General features: G+C 47.1%; 1 protein-coding gene across 8 annotated transcripts in view; it reads right to left on the bottom strand.

Annotated features, from left to right (window-relative positions):
• Positions 1 to 4196: 4196 nt before the first annotated feature.
• The window catches only part of NIM1K (NIM1 serine/threonine protein kinase), a 68681-nt gene continuing 61197 nt past the window's right edge, over positions 4197 to 11680 (bottom strand). For 7 of the 8 annotated variants that reach the window (XM_082382416.1, XM_082382415.1, XM_082382412.1 and 4 more), the window contains 2 exons: positions 7147 to 7415; positions 4197 to 5060 (listed from right to left, as the gene is read on the bottom strand). In XM_082382416.1, the coding sequence (XP_082238542.1) occupies positions 4311 to 5060; positions 7147 to 7415 (1019 nt within the window). In that variant the 3' untranslated portion in view covers positions 4197 to 4310. Of the gene's footprint in view, positions 5061 to 7146; positions 8004 to 11680 lie in introns of all 8 variants that reach the window. The other variant, XM_082382419.1, reaches the window with a different exon arrangement.

Here is an 11680-nt window from a genome sequence, read left to right as displayed (position 1 = left end):
GGCTGCCTGGACTACCTTAGTAGTAAGCACTTCTCACCCTATGTATCAAATTCCTTATTCAAGCTTGCAAAGTCCTGAGGGATCTGGCCCCTGCCTACTTCAACTCAGTACCACACCCACCAAGGCCTACTATGTTTTCATCCACCCTGCCTTCTCCGTTCCTCAAACATGCCAAGTTTATTCCAGCCTTAGAGCCTTTGATCTATGCATCAGAAACCTTGGGCCCACTTGAGGCCTTCTTTGCCCTGCCTTCTACTCCAGCCACATTTGTGGCAATTGCTTCCATGCAGTCTTTGACCAGGATCTCAGAGAATATGATAGTACCTCCCTCCGGATTCCTGCTACACACCCCTCATTTCGGTCTCTGTGTTGCGGGGTGCCCATAGAAGTCATTCGGAACTCATAATATCATGGCCCAGAAGGGCAGAGAAGTTAAGTTCCCATGGGGCCACCCTTAACAATAGTGGACACTTACTTGCTGGTAGATAAATGCTTCCTCCTTTCATTCCCCTGGGCAGACAGTTCTGAGAAGCATTCCAGAAGGTGCCTCAGAAGATCCTGCTGAATCAACTACCAGTTGCCTACAGCCAATTTGGCAACACATCCTTATATTGGCTTGCCTCTTATTTTTCACTCCTGCATCGTGGGATCATTTCCTAAATAAATGACTTACTTACATGCAAACTCTTGTCTCAGGCTCTGTTCTTTTGGAGAACCCAGGCTAATACAATTGGTACCCAGAACAGCCCTATAAAGCAGACCCTCAGGCTAGGTGGTTGGAGCAGGTTTACTGACCAGTCATGGCAAAAACCCCATTGCTGTTTGTAGTAGGCAGAATGATTCCCACCTCTGATCTCCACCTCTGGGACCTGTGAATATGTTGTGTTACATGGCAAAAACAGATGTGATTAAGCTTGAGGACCTTGAGATGGGGAGATTGGATAGGCCCAACCTAATCACAGGAGCCCTTAAAAGAAGAGAGCCTTTCTGGGCTGTGATCAGTGGGAGATGTCACTATACAAGGGTGAGCGAAGAGATGGCCCATTGCTGGCTTTGAAGATGGAGGAAGGGGACCACAAGCCAAGGAATACGGGCCACCTCTAGAAGCAGGTACAGGCAAGGAAATGGGTTCTCCCCTAGTCCCAGAAAGGAACCCAGCCCTGAGGCCACCTTGATTTTGGCCCAATGAGACCCATGATGGACTTCTGTCTCACAGAACTGTCAGATAATAAATTTGTGTTGTTTTAAGGCACTACATTTGAGGTAATTTGTTAAGACATCAATAGAACACTAATGTGCTGTTGGTAAGAGGGTGCGGACAAGCCCTGGCTTGCAGGAGCAGCACAATTACTACCGAGGCTGTCATCTAGAGGTAGAGGGGGGAGATGGAATACTGGACCATGCGGCACCTGAACGGGATGGGGCGACGATAAAGCCTCTGGATTTGGCTAGCTTTTGTTAACCGTTTTGGAAGCCTGAGGGGAAAAAATGACAGGTTTAAGTCAGCCAACTATCAGCTCAAGGCACACTGAAAGCCCAAGGGCCTTCAGGCAAGCTGGTGAGCAGAAGTCTGGTGTAGCCTGTCACAGTGAGAAAATTATGGTTCCAGATCTGAGTTACTTTACAGAGCCAGTGCACAGTGAGGGGGAGGCCAGGACTTCTTGAAGGAAGGCCCTACTGCCACAAGTATATATGATATGCATACCCAGAAAGTTTAAGGACTTTTGGATAAAAAGTGTAAAGTGAAATGGACACCAGAGAACCCTGAGTACCATTACGGCCCTATGTGTAGATGGGAGGGGTGGCCTATGGAAACCAGCTGATGGATGGAGTTCTGGCCAAAGTCTGTCTCACAATGGGGATGTCACCTTGGGGTCCTTTCCCTCGTCTCCAAGTACCTATTTGGGATAAATACATTCAGACCCCTAATGTGTGGAGTAAGAGCCGCTTTGGGAGGAGGAGGCACATGGAAACCTCTGAAAGTGTACCCTCTCCCCAGCCATGTTAATAAGTCATAAGCAGTCACATGAGGAAATGCAGCTATCAGTGGGACACAGAGGTAATGGGCTCCATCATAACCTCATTTAATTTACTTAATTTACCCATCAGCCTCCTTAAAAGAGCAGACGGTGAACGGAGGATGTTGGTGGACCAGTGTTTGTCTCAGTCAGTTTTAGCTGCCATGCTGGATGTGGATCTTTACGCAGAGACTCTGGCATTGATATGCAGCTATTTTGGGGGGAAAATTCATTCTCATTTTCCACCAGAAAGGAGGATTAAAAGCAGTTTGCGGTTTTTTTGGGATAGACAGAGGTTCTCATTTACTCTATTGCCCCTAGGCGATGATGTTAAGCCTCCTGCTCTATGTCACAAGATAGTCTAAAAGGACCTTCCTCATCTTGACATTCTGCGGAACATATGCTGGTCCATGTGACAGCATGCTAGGTGGATGTGGCATCAGGAAGTGGCGAGTCCTCCAGATGCCGTACTAAGACTTATGTGTGCCAGAGTGTGGGTGATAAGCTCCATGAAGATTCAGGGGTCTGGCCACACTGATGAAGTGTTTAGAGGACCAATGACCTGAGGCACGCCTACATATGTTGCACCTTGTACCCCTTAGCACTGAGATAGAGGCACAGGGTTTAGTAGGCCTAGCTGGGTTTTGGAAGCACATGTATTATACTTGACATATTCCTCTAACCCATTTGTCGGGACTGCTGGTTTCAAGTGGATGCTACAGAAAAAAAATCTACAGCAGTTTCAGGCTTCAGTGCAAACTGCATTGCTACTCTGACTGTCTACATGGTGCTTAAGAATACGGTGTGGAGTCTTTCTTTGGCAACCGCTGTAGAAGGTTACAGCACAGCCCTGCAGGGTCCTGGAGTGAGGCCATGCTTTCTGCAGCAGAGAACTACTCAGGCTCTTGGTGTGTTTCTAGGCTCTAGGAGAGACTGAGCACCTGATTATGGGTCACTGAGGGACCAAGCAAATGGAGCTGTCTCCTCATGAGCTGGGCATTATCGGATCCACAGAGTCATAAATTCAGACGAACACAGCAGTGATTCATCCTTATGGAATTGACATCTACTCACGATATAGGTTCACCTTTCCTGCCTTCAGTGAATCCTCCAATACAATCATGCTAGGTCCTAGAGAATACCTGGTCCATTATCACGTATATTACATAACATTGCCTCAAGGACCACAGTTTTGGTAAAAGCCGTGTGGGCAACGGGCACATGACCATGGGATGTACCCCTCTTACTATATACCTCAACACCAGAAGCAGCCAGCATAGATGGATGGAGTGGCTCAGCTAAGGCACCGGTTATAGGGCAGCACCCTGCAGGGCTGGGGTGCTATCCCCCAGGATTCAGTATACATGATTTAACAATGGCTCATAGGTACGTGTCCCCTGCTGTTAAAATACACAGGTCTGGGAACCACTGGGTAGAAGCATGATTGACTTTTCTTACCATCACAATCAGGGACCCACTTGAAGAATTTGTACTTCTCTTTGCTACAGTCTCGGCTTGGCTAGATTAGAGGTTTTCAATCCTGGGGGGCAGGGGGATGCTTCTACCGGGAGACCCAGTAGGGGTCCAGTGAATTGAGATCTATGGCTACCACATGGTCACTTTGGGATCCCCATGCCAGGTGACAAGCAGGCAAAGAAAGGAGCTATTATAGTGGTGGGAATTACTGACCCTGATTTTCGTAAGGAGCTAAAGAGGAGTTATGTCTGAACCCAAGAGCGTTACTTTAGAGCCTCATGATGATGGTGAAGAGGCAATTGCAGCAACCCTGAGCCAACAAGAGCAAGGCACCTAAGGGTTCAGATCCTTTGATGCTAAAGGTCTGGGTCATACCACCCAATCCAGACCAGCCGAAATGCTGGCCAAAGGCGAGGGAAATTTACAATGGTTGATGGAGGAAGGAAGGTATGAGTCCAGTTACAGCCTCAGGACAAATTGCAGTAATGACTAGACTATCCTGCACAGGAGAGGAAGGACCTGGCCTATTTTTTATTTTGCAGTACCTTAAACAGTGCCTGGCACATGGTAGGCACTGCATAAGCATTTCTCGATTAACTGAGTGAATGTTAGAGTTTGAAAACAAGATGAGGTTACAAACCAAGCCAGAATCTGAGCTAATAGACTTTTTTTGGGGGGGGCGGGGCGGCGGAGGGGAAATGCATATCTTAAATTTAAATTTATTTAAAAATTACAAAAATGTCTCCACTCAAGTTGGTGAAAAAATTTAAAAGCAGCAACAATGATCTTGGTTAATTACCAGCAGTCTAATGCAATTTATAAAATTGAACAAAATTTGGATGTGTGTCTTATGCCTCTGTAGACACGGGACCCTTTCTTTAGGTCCCTCTCTTTAGGGTCTGGTAGTATCATTATTGGGACACTTTCCGAAGCCTTTTTCTTTTGGACTCTATGCAAAATGATTCTATAGACGCCTGTGATGGAGCTTCGGGCATCTCTCCCTTGGTTATTCCGAATATGCTCTTCCGTAATGCCCAAGTGTTCTAAAGTGCTTTTAACCTCATTTTCTTCTTCTCTGAGGGTGCTGGTTTCTGACAAATGTTTCGGATCCAGCTGGAAAGGCTCCAGAGGGGTGGGATACGGCACTCCTTGCAGCCACTCATTGTTCATGATGGAGTCGATTCCGTACCTCTCGGCGGGTACCTGCTGGAGGACGCCCCGGATGAGCCGGAGGCAGGGCTCTGACACGTGCGGAGGCTCACTGTACGTGCCCTCCAGGATGCTCTTCTTCAGTTTGGCCACGGTCTCTGCCCGAAATGGCATGGTGCCCGTCACCATGAAGTACAGAAGCACCCCCAAGGCCCAGATATCCACATAAACGCCGACGTAGTGCTCGTCTCGAAAAAGTTCGGGCGCCGCGTAGGGAGGAGACCCACAGAAAGTGTTCAGCATTTCACCTTTTTTACTTACTGTGCTGAATCCAAAGTCACCCACCTTCACACAAGTATTACTGGTATAGAACACATTTTCTGCTTTCAGATCTCTGTGAATAATTTGGTTTTCATGCTGTGGAAAGAAGACAAAGGGGGAAAAAGTCATCGTTTTCAAAGTAAAATACCAACATTAAAGAGGCATCAGTTGCTCTGAAACAATGAGGTGATAACGGCGTAACAACAGAAATTCAATGGAGATCAACTTAAGTCATGTCAAACCTCAGATCTTGAGAGCTGCCCTGTCATAACTTTTAGTCCAGTGTAAAGCCCACACCCTCCAAGCAGACCAAAGGTTCTGTTCTGTGGGGTGAGGGTTGGAGTCTGTCCCACACACGTGGACTCAGGAATTAGGGCCAGAAGTAAGACCCAGATCTTGTGAAACACAGTGAAACAGTAATCCTTCGTTTCTGAGACCATGTATGGGTTTTTCTGGCTGAGCAATCTCTTGAGTAGGGCCAACCCCAAGAAGGTGAGGAGCCCTCCCCCAACTCCACACCCCTGCTCCTTTGGGTGGGCACCTTTATCGCTATCGAATTCAATAGAAGGGAGGATACTATGTTGGGCAAGGTTCTGGCAGCAGATCCAATCCCTACCCTTGAATTCTGGATCCAGACACCCTTGAAGACCCTTGACCAGTTTAATGCCAAGGGCACTTGGGAAATGGTTTAATGTCACTTTTCCGGCTGGATCTCCTGTGGCAAGAATCCAGGCTTTGGAGCCTGACATCTTGGTTAATTCTAGATTCAACTATACCAGCTGTGTATGTGAGTGTCACCTTCCTTCTTTGTAAAATGGGACACTGAGAACCGCCTCATAAGGCTGTTGTGAGAACTGTATGTGATGCTGTATCTATAGCATTCAGCATGGTCCTGGCACATAGCAAACAAACCCGATAAAATTTGGATCTATGTCTATCGTTCACCCTTCCTCTTGTTGGAGACCAGAGAGCTAGGAGAAAGGTCAGGGTGTAGAGCCTCAGAAGACTCAGTCTGCATCCTCTCCTGCTGGATCCTCTTCTGCTCTCCCACCAGATCTCTTTTCCAAGTAGAATGTGCAAGACTCTGCCCATCTGCTCCATTGCTTGGTATGGGTCTGGCTTATTCCCTGGCCCAGGGAAAGTTCACCCCAGCACAGGGCCACTTAGATGACAACCACAGGTCGGAAACAGCCACTACCATCACACTCAGGTTCTCCCTGCTCACTTCTTTTTCCTCCCCCCTCCCTCCCAGCTGGTATCTTGGGCCCCTTAGGTCACTAGTAACCTGCTAATAATTTGACCAGGAGCTCATTGATCCCAGTTCTTGTCTCACGACATCTGAACAGAGGAGCAAACTAGAAACAGCCTCTCAACTAATATAGACACCAGACAAGTGTCTCTTCCTGCCAATTGGACTGAGAGCTGGGCAAAGAGGGCAGCCAAAACCTTTGCACTAACAGAGTGGTACAAGTGGTCATCAGGTCTGCAAGTCAGATTCCTCCTGTGTGCCCAGCAGTACAACCAACAATAGGGAGGGCACGGGAGAACCAGTTCATGGAGGAACTGGGGAGTATGCTTACGGAGTCCAGATTTATCTAAAGACATAATCAGAGAACTAAAATAAGAATGACACAAGCAAGTGTTAATGTGTTGAGCACAGAGGCGGCAAGAGCTAGTGGGGTTCACCAAAGGCATGAAGATCAGCGCGGGCTGACCGAAGATTGAAGAAAGTTTCACAGAGAGAGACAGAACTGAGCTGGGTCACGACGTGTGGATGGGATTGGGGATGTGAGATGTGAAAAGAGGGGAGAGGGCATCATAAACACAGAATTAGGGAGGCAAGGCCAAGAAGCAGTGAGAAGCCAGCTCTCCGAGTAGTGGAAGACGGGGTTGGAGGAATGCGTGTGGCCAAGGAGGGGGTGATGGTCATTGGGCTGCTCAGAGTGACTCCTGCCAACTTCCGCAGAGGCCAGGAGGCTGCCGTGTAACTGGAGATCCCTGGGCATTGCTTCGGAGGCAGGGAGCACAATCCCAGCTAGACATCTGACTCTCACAGAAGGGACTGCTGTCTGCCCTTGTAGGACTAAAGCCTTCAGGGGTGCTTAGATGATGGTAAACTAAAGCCCCACGCTCCCATTGTGGGTAGAATGGGAGCAAGACGCTCCCTCCTCGCCCCGCTCACCATGTGCTTCACGGCAGACACAATCTGGGAGAAGATGAGCTTGCTTTCTGGTTCTGAGAACTTCCCTTCGGTGCTGATTTTCCCAAAGAGCTCCCCACCCCCTGCATACTCCATCACCAAGTGCAGCTTGGATAGAGTCTCCACGACTTCATAAAGGCGAATGATGTTGGGATGGTGCAGTTTTTCCATGCTGGAGATTTCGCGGGATAGGAGCCTTTGGGTTTTCTGGTCTAACTTGGTCTTGTCCAGGATCTTAATGGCCACCTTTTCTGGAAAAAAAAAAAAAAAAAAGTCAAAGAATGTGCCTGAGTTCATAGCTATTTAGAACTGGAAGGAACCTAGTCCCTCTATTTCACTAGACACAGAGGTTAAGTGGCTATTTCCAGCTCAGAAAGCTCCTCAGGAGTAGTGACAAATGGCAATTTTTGAGTTCAACATCCATGCTGGTCCCTTAGATCAATGTGACTCTACCATGTACAGGTTTTAATGCCAACTCATGCCTCCCAAGGAGGTTTCAGTTTGGTGAGCTTTATCCAGTTTTCTGGATAAAGTTAAACACCTTTATTTAGCCGACACAGCCCCTCTTGATCAGGCCCAAGCTACCTCTTCAGCCTCATGGCCCACCGCTCCTAACCACCTCCCCATGCACCCTGTGGTCTAACCGTTACAGAACATTTTGCTGTTCACTGAAAAGGTACAGGACATTCATGCCTGGGATCTTTCCTCTACCTGGATCTACCTGGATTATTTCCTCTCTCTGGCTCATCACTCCTTCCTGTTCTTTACTCAGTTAATGTCAGATGAGTCTTCAAGGCCAGCCTCAGAACCAACCTCTTCCAGGAAGCCTTCTATGACACCTGTCCCAGGAAGATGATGACATCCAGTTTCTGTGTATTCTCTGTACTATAATCTCAGCACATTTACCTATAAATATTGACTCCTCATCTGTTTCTTCCTCCTACCCCCTTCCTTGCGTGGGCTGTTTGATCTGATTTGACTTTGTCTGCGCCTGGCACACCATGTACCAGTACAGGAAACACCAGTGCTCGGTGGGTCTGCATTGTTGGAAAGCCATGGAGAGTCGGGCACTGCAAGGTGCTGCTGGTGGGAGGCCTAGTTGGTAAGATGGTTCTGGACTGTAGTTTGGTATTACGTCTTGAGAGTCTTTAAAATGATCACACCCTTTGACCCACCCTTTTCACTTTTGGCAATTAATCTTAAAGAAATAATCTGACACATGTACAAGATTGCTTGTGTAAGAAGACTTCTGTAACACTGGGAACAGCTTAAGCGTCCAGCAAGAGAGATGGTTAAAGTGTGGTTCATCTATCTCTCTAATGGTACACCATGCAGCTATCAAAATAACCACGTTGATCTTTATTTACGAACATGGAAAGTTGCTCAATATAGAACAAGCGAGGAAAAACACAAATATGCATTTGCATGGGAAAAAATCTGGCAAGATATACACCAAAATGTTTAGAATAGTTATTTTATTAATAGGGGGATCATGGATGGTTTTCTTTTTTTAAAACTTTTATTGGAGTAGTAGAGTTGATTTACAATGTTGTGTTAGTTTCAGGTGTACAGCAAAGTGAATCAGTTATACATATATATATCCACTTTTTTTTTTTAAGATTCTTTCCCCATGTAGACCATTACAGAGTACTGAGTAGAGTTCCCTGTGCTATAGAGCAGGTTATTATTAATCTATTTTATAGCAATGTATTTATGTCAGTCCCAATCTCCCAATTTATCCCCCGCTAATGGATGGTTTTCTTTTAATTTTTCTTTTTTTTTACTTATCTGTGCTTTCTAATTTTCCTACAATTAATTATACAATTAACATAGATTGTGTAATAAAAATGGTTAATGTTTGAAAATGAATGAATCTCTACTCCAAAGTAACACTTCATTTATTTTTTGGTTCAAACTGGACCAGACTTTCTATTAGATAAGAAAGAATTTTCCAGGCAAATAAACGGGGAGAACGGGATGGCAGGGCGCCTGTTTGACCTACTTGCAAAACAACTGGTTTGAGGAACTTTGGCGCAGTGGTTATGGGCATGAAAATAGAAGCTGCTAGTTTAAAATAGGAGTGTTATCGGTTTATTAAAGTAGGTCCATTAGGACTCCTGGAAGACGAAGAGGCAGGGTTCGCTGGTGCCTGAGGTGGCCGCGCTTGCTCGGGTGGGGAAGGAGGAGGGAAGCTAGACGGAGCAGGACCCTCAGGGCCCCCGCGACCTCCGCAGGCAATCCTCCCAGCAGACGGATGGACCGCCACGGCCGGTCCCCGGGGCATTCTCCCCTCGCTGGTCGCGTCCTTTCTACTGTTAAGGCTTTAGGATTAAGATTCCCCGCCGCTGTTTACCTGGAACAGAAACTCTGGTTTTGTGCAGCCTGGTAGGCGAGCTGTTATTCCAAGGGCTAGAATAATGAATTCCATCCTTCAGCCTGCAGCCTGCCTGCAGAAGAGGCCGCTGCTCCGGCCGGTCGTCCCCAGCGCGGGCCAGGCTTCTGTTAGGTGCGGGTCCCTCTCTGCCGCCCCCTCGGCCGCCGCAGCTGCACGCGCGCTGCTCACCCTGCGACCGCCCAAGAATCCGGTTGGGGTGCGTCCAGGCCGCTGTCTCAAACCTCCCTTTAGGACAATCCTAGTTTTAGATTTTCAGTTTGATATTTGAGCGGTTCTTAGGAAAGGCTGCCCTCCCACGGCCGGGACCAGAGTGAGGCAGGAGAAGGTTTGTGAGAGGAAATGCGTTCTGAAATTCTACACCCTAGGCGTCCGATGGCTCACTCTAGCCCCAGCCTGTTCCCTCCACTTTGTGTTAAATCAGATTATAGTCATGCCGCATAACGTAAATGTATAATCATATGAAACGTTTTAAAAAGCCCTGGTGTTCTGAATTGTCACTAAGTGGTAGAAATTGCCGGTTCGTGAAGAACTAGGTCTCTTAAGTCCACCCTTTCAACAAATGTTCAGGCAGTACCTACTCTGCACCAGACTGTGAAAAAGACAGACATGTTCCTACAGTCCAGTGAGACAGAGAGACTTTGAAAAAACCCTTATTACAAGCGTGGCACGTGTTAGGAAGGGGCGCAGATAGGAGAACAAAGAGACCCCCTGAGAAATGACACTTGCCTTGTGAACAGGAGGTGAGGAGGGAGGCCCACTACTTGGCCGTGGGAAGGGGACAGTGTGCCAGGTCTGGGCAAGATGTCACGTTTGTGTTTGAGGATCTAAGGGGAGCCCACTACGCTGGGCATGGAGAATTGGGAGGCTGGGGGGAAGGGGGTCCCAAACCAGCCTGCAGCAGTAGGCAGGCGTCACATTACCCAGAGACCTGGAAATTATTTCAAGAAATGTAGTCTTAGGGGTGGGAAGATGAAGAAATACACTCTCAGAGAAAAAAAAACTTTGCCGGACATATCAGTAAACAAAGGATGTTGCAGCCATTAAGCCTTCGCATTACAGCCGCTGAAGGTGAGCCCTGAGGGAACTCAGGATGGAAATGGGATGCCAGCCATCAAGCGGTCAGCCCTGCAGCCACTCGACACCCCCTGCATCCTGAGGAGACTCAGAATGAGAAAGCGCAGGATACTGGCCCCAGGGAGCTGAGGTGCATATCAAAGGAGTGATTTCAATGAGCCCAGACTTTTGCATCTTCCCATACACAGAAAAGTGCTGAATTCCTTAACTTGCAATATATGGTTTTCTTTAATTAACAGTAATCTTTGGAGGTTCTGACTACCTGGTCTTTGTTGCAAAAACTCCTAATATACCCTGGCTCCCCCCTCACCGCTTCAGAGCCATCTGAGAGACTGTGTCCCCAGCTTAAGTCCTCAGTTTTGTCTGCTGAATGAAAGATAATTCTCAACTTTTAGGTTGTGCAATTTTTTTTTTCGGTTGACATGGTGATGGAGATTGAGGTACAAACTTCCAGTTATAAAATAAGTCACAGGGATGTAATGTGTCGTTCAGGGAATATAGTCAGTAATATTGTAATAACTCTGTATGGTGACAGATGGCTTACCATGGCGATCATTTTGTAATGTATAAAAAGATTGGATCACTATGTTGTACATCTGAAAGTAATACAGTATTGTAAGTTAATCATACTTCAATTGTTTTTTTTTAAAGTAGCCTTTATTTTTAGGGCAGTAGGAAGACACTACAAGGTTTTAAGGGATTGTCATAATATCCACTTTAGGATGGGTACTCTGGCTGCAATGTGGGAAAGGGATAGGAGCAGAGCACACCTGAGGGCAGGGTGGTGGTTTTGGAGGTGATGATAGCAACGGCAGGGAGAGGACTCTCTTGGTAGTGACGCAGGGAGAGGACTCTCTTGGTAGTGACGGAGAGGAGAGAGAGAGAAGTAGAGAAATTCGAGAGGTAAACCTCCCCTTTCTCCAAATTTGGTGAAGAGACTGACACATTTCCTTAAACCAGGACTTGCAAACTCAAATGTCTCTAGAGGCCAGGGTGGAACTAGTGTGGCAAGCTTATTGTAAGGCAATAGGGAGTAGTGGGGACTGT

This window comes from Balaenoptera borealis (genome assembly GCF_965194805.1).
Source record: "Balaenoptera borealis genome assembly, chromosome: 2".
Classification (NCBI taxonomy): domain Eukaryota; kingdom Metazoa; phylum Chordata; class Mammalia; order Artiodactyla; family Balaenopteridae; genus Balaenoptera; species Balaenoptera borealis.
The sequence above is the reverse complement of the archived record's forward strand: the minus strand, read 5'-3'. Positions and strand labels throughout refer to the sequence as shown.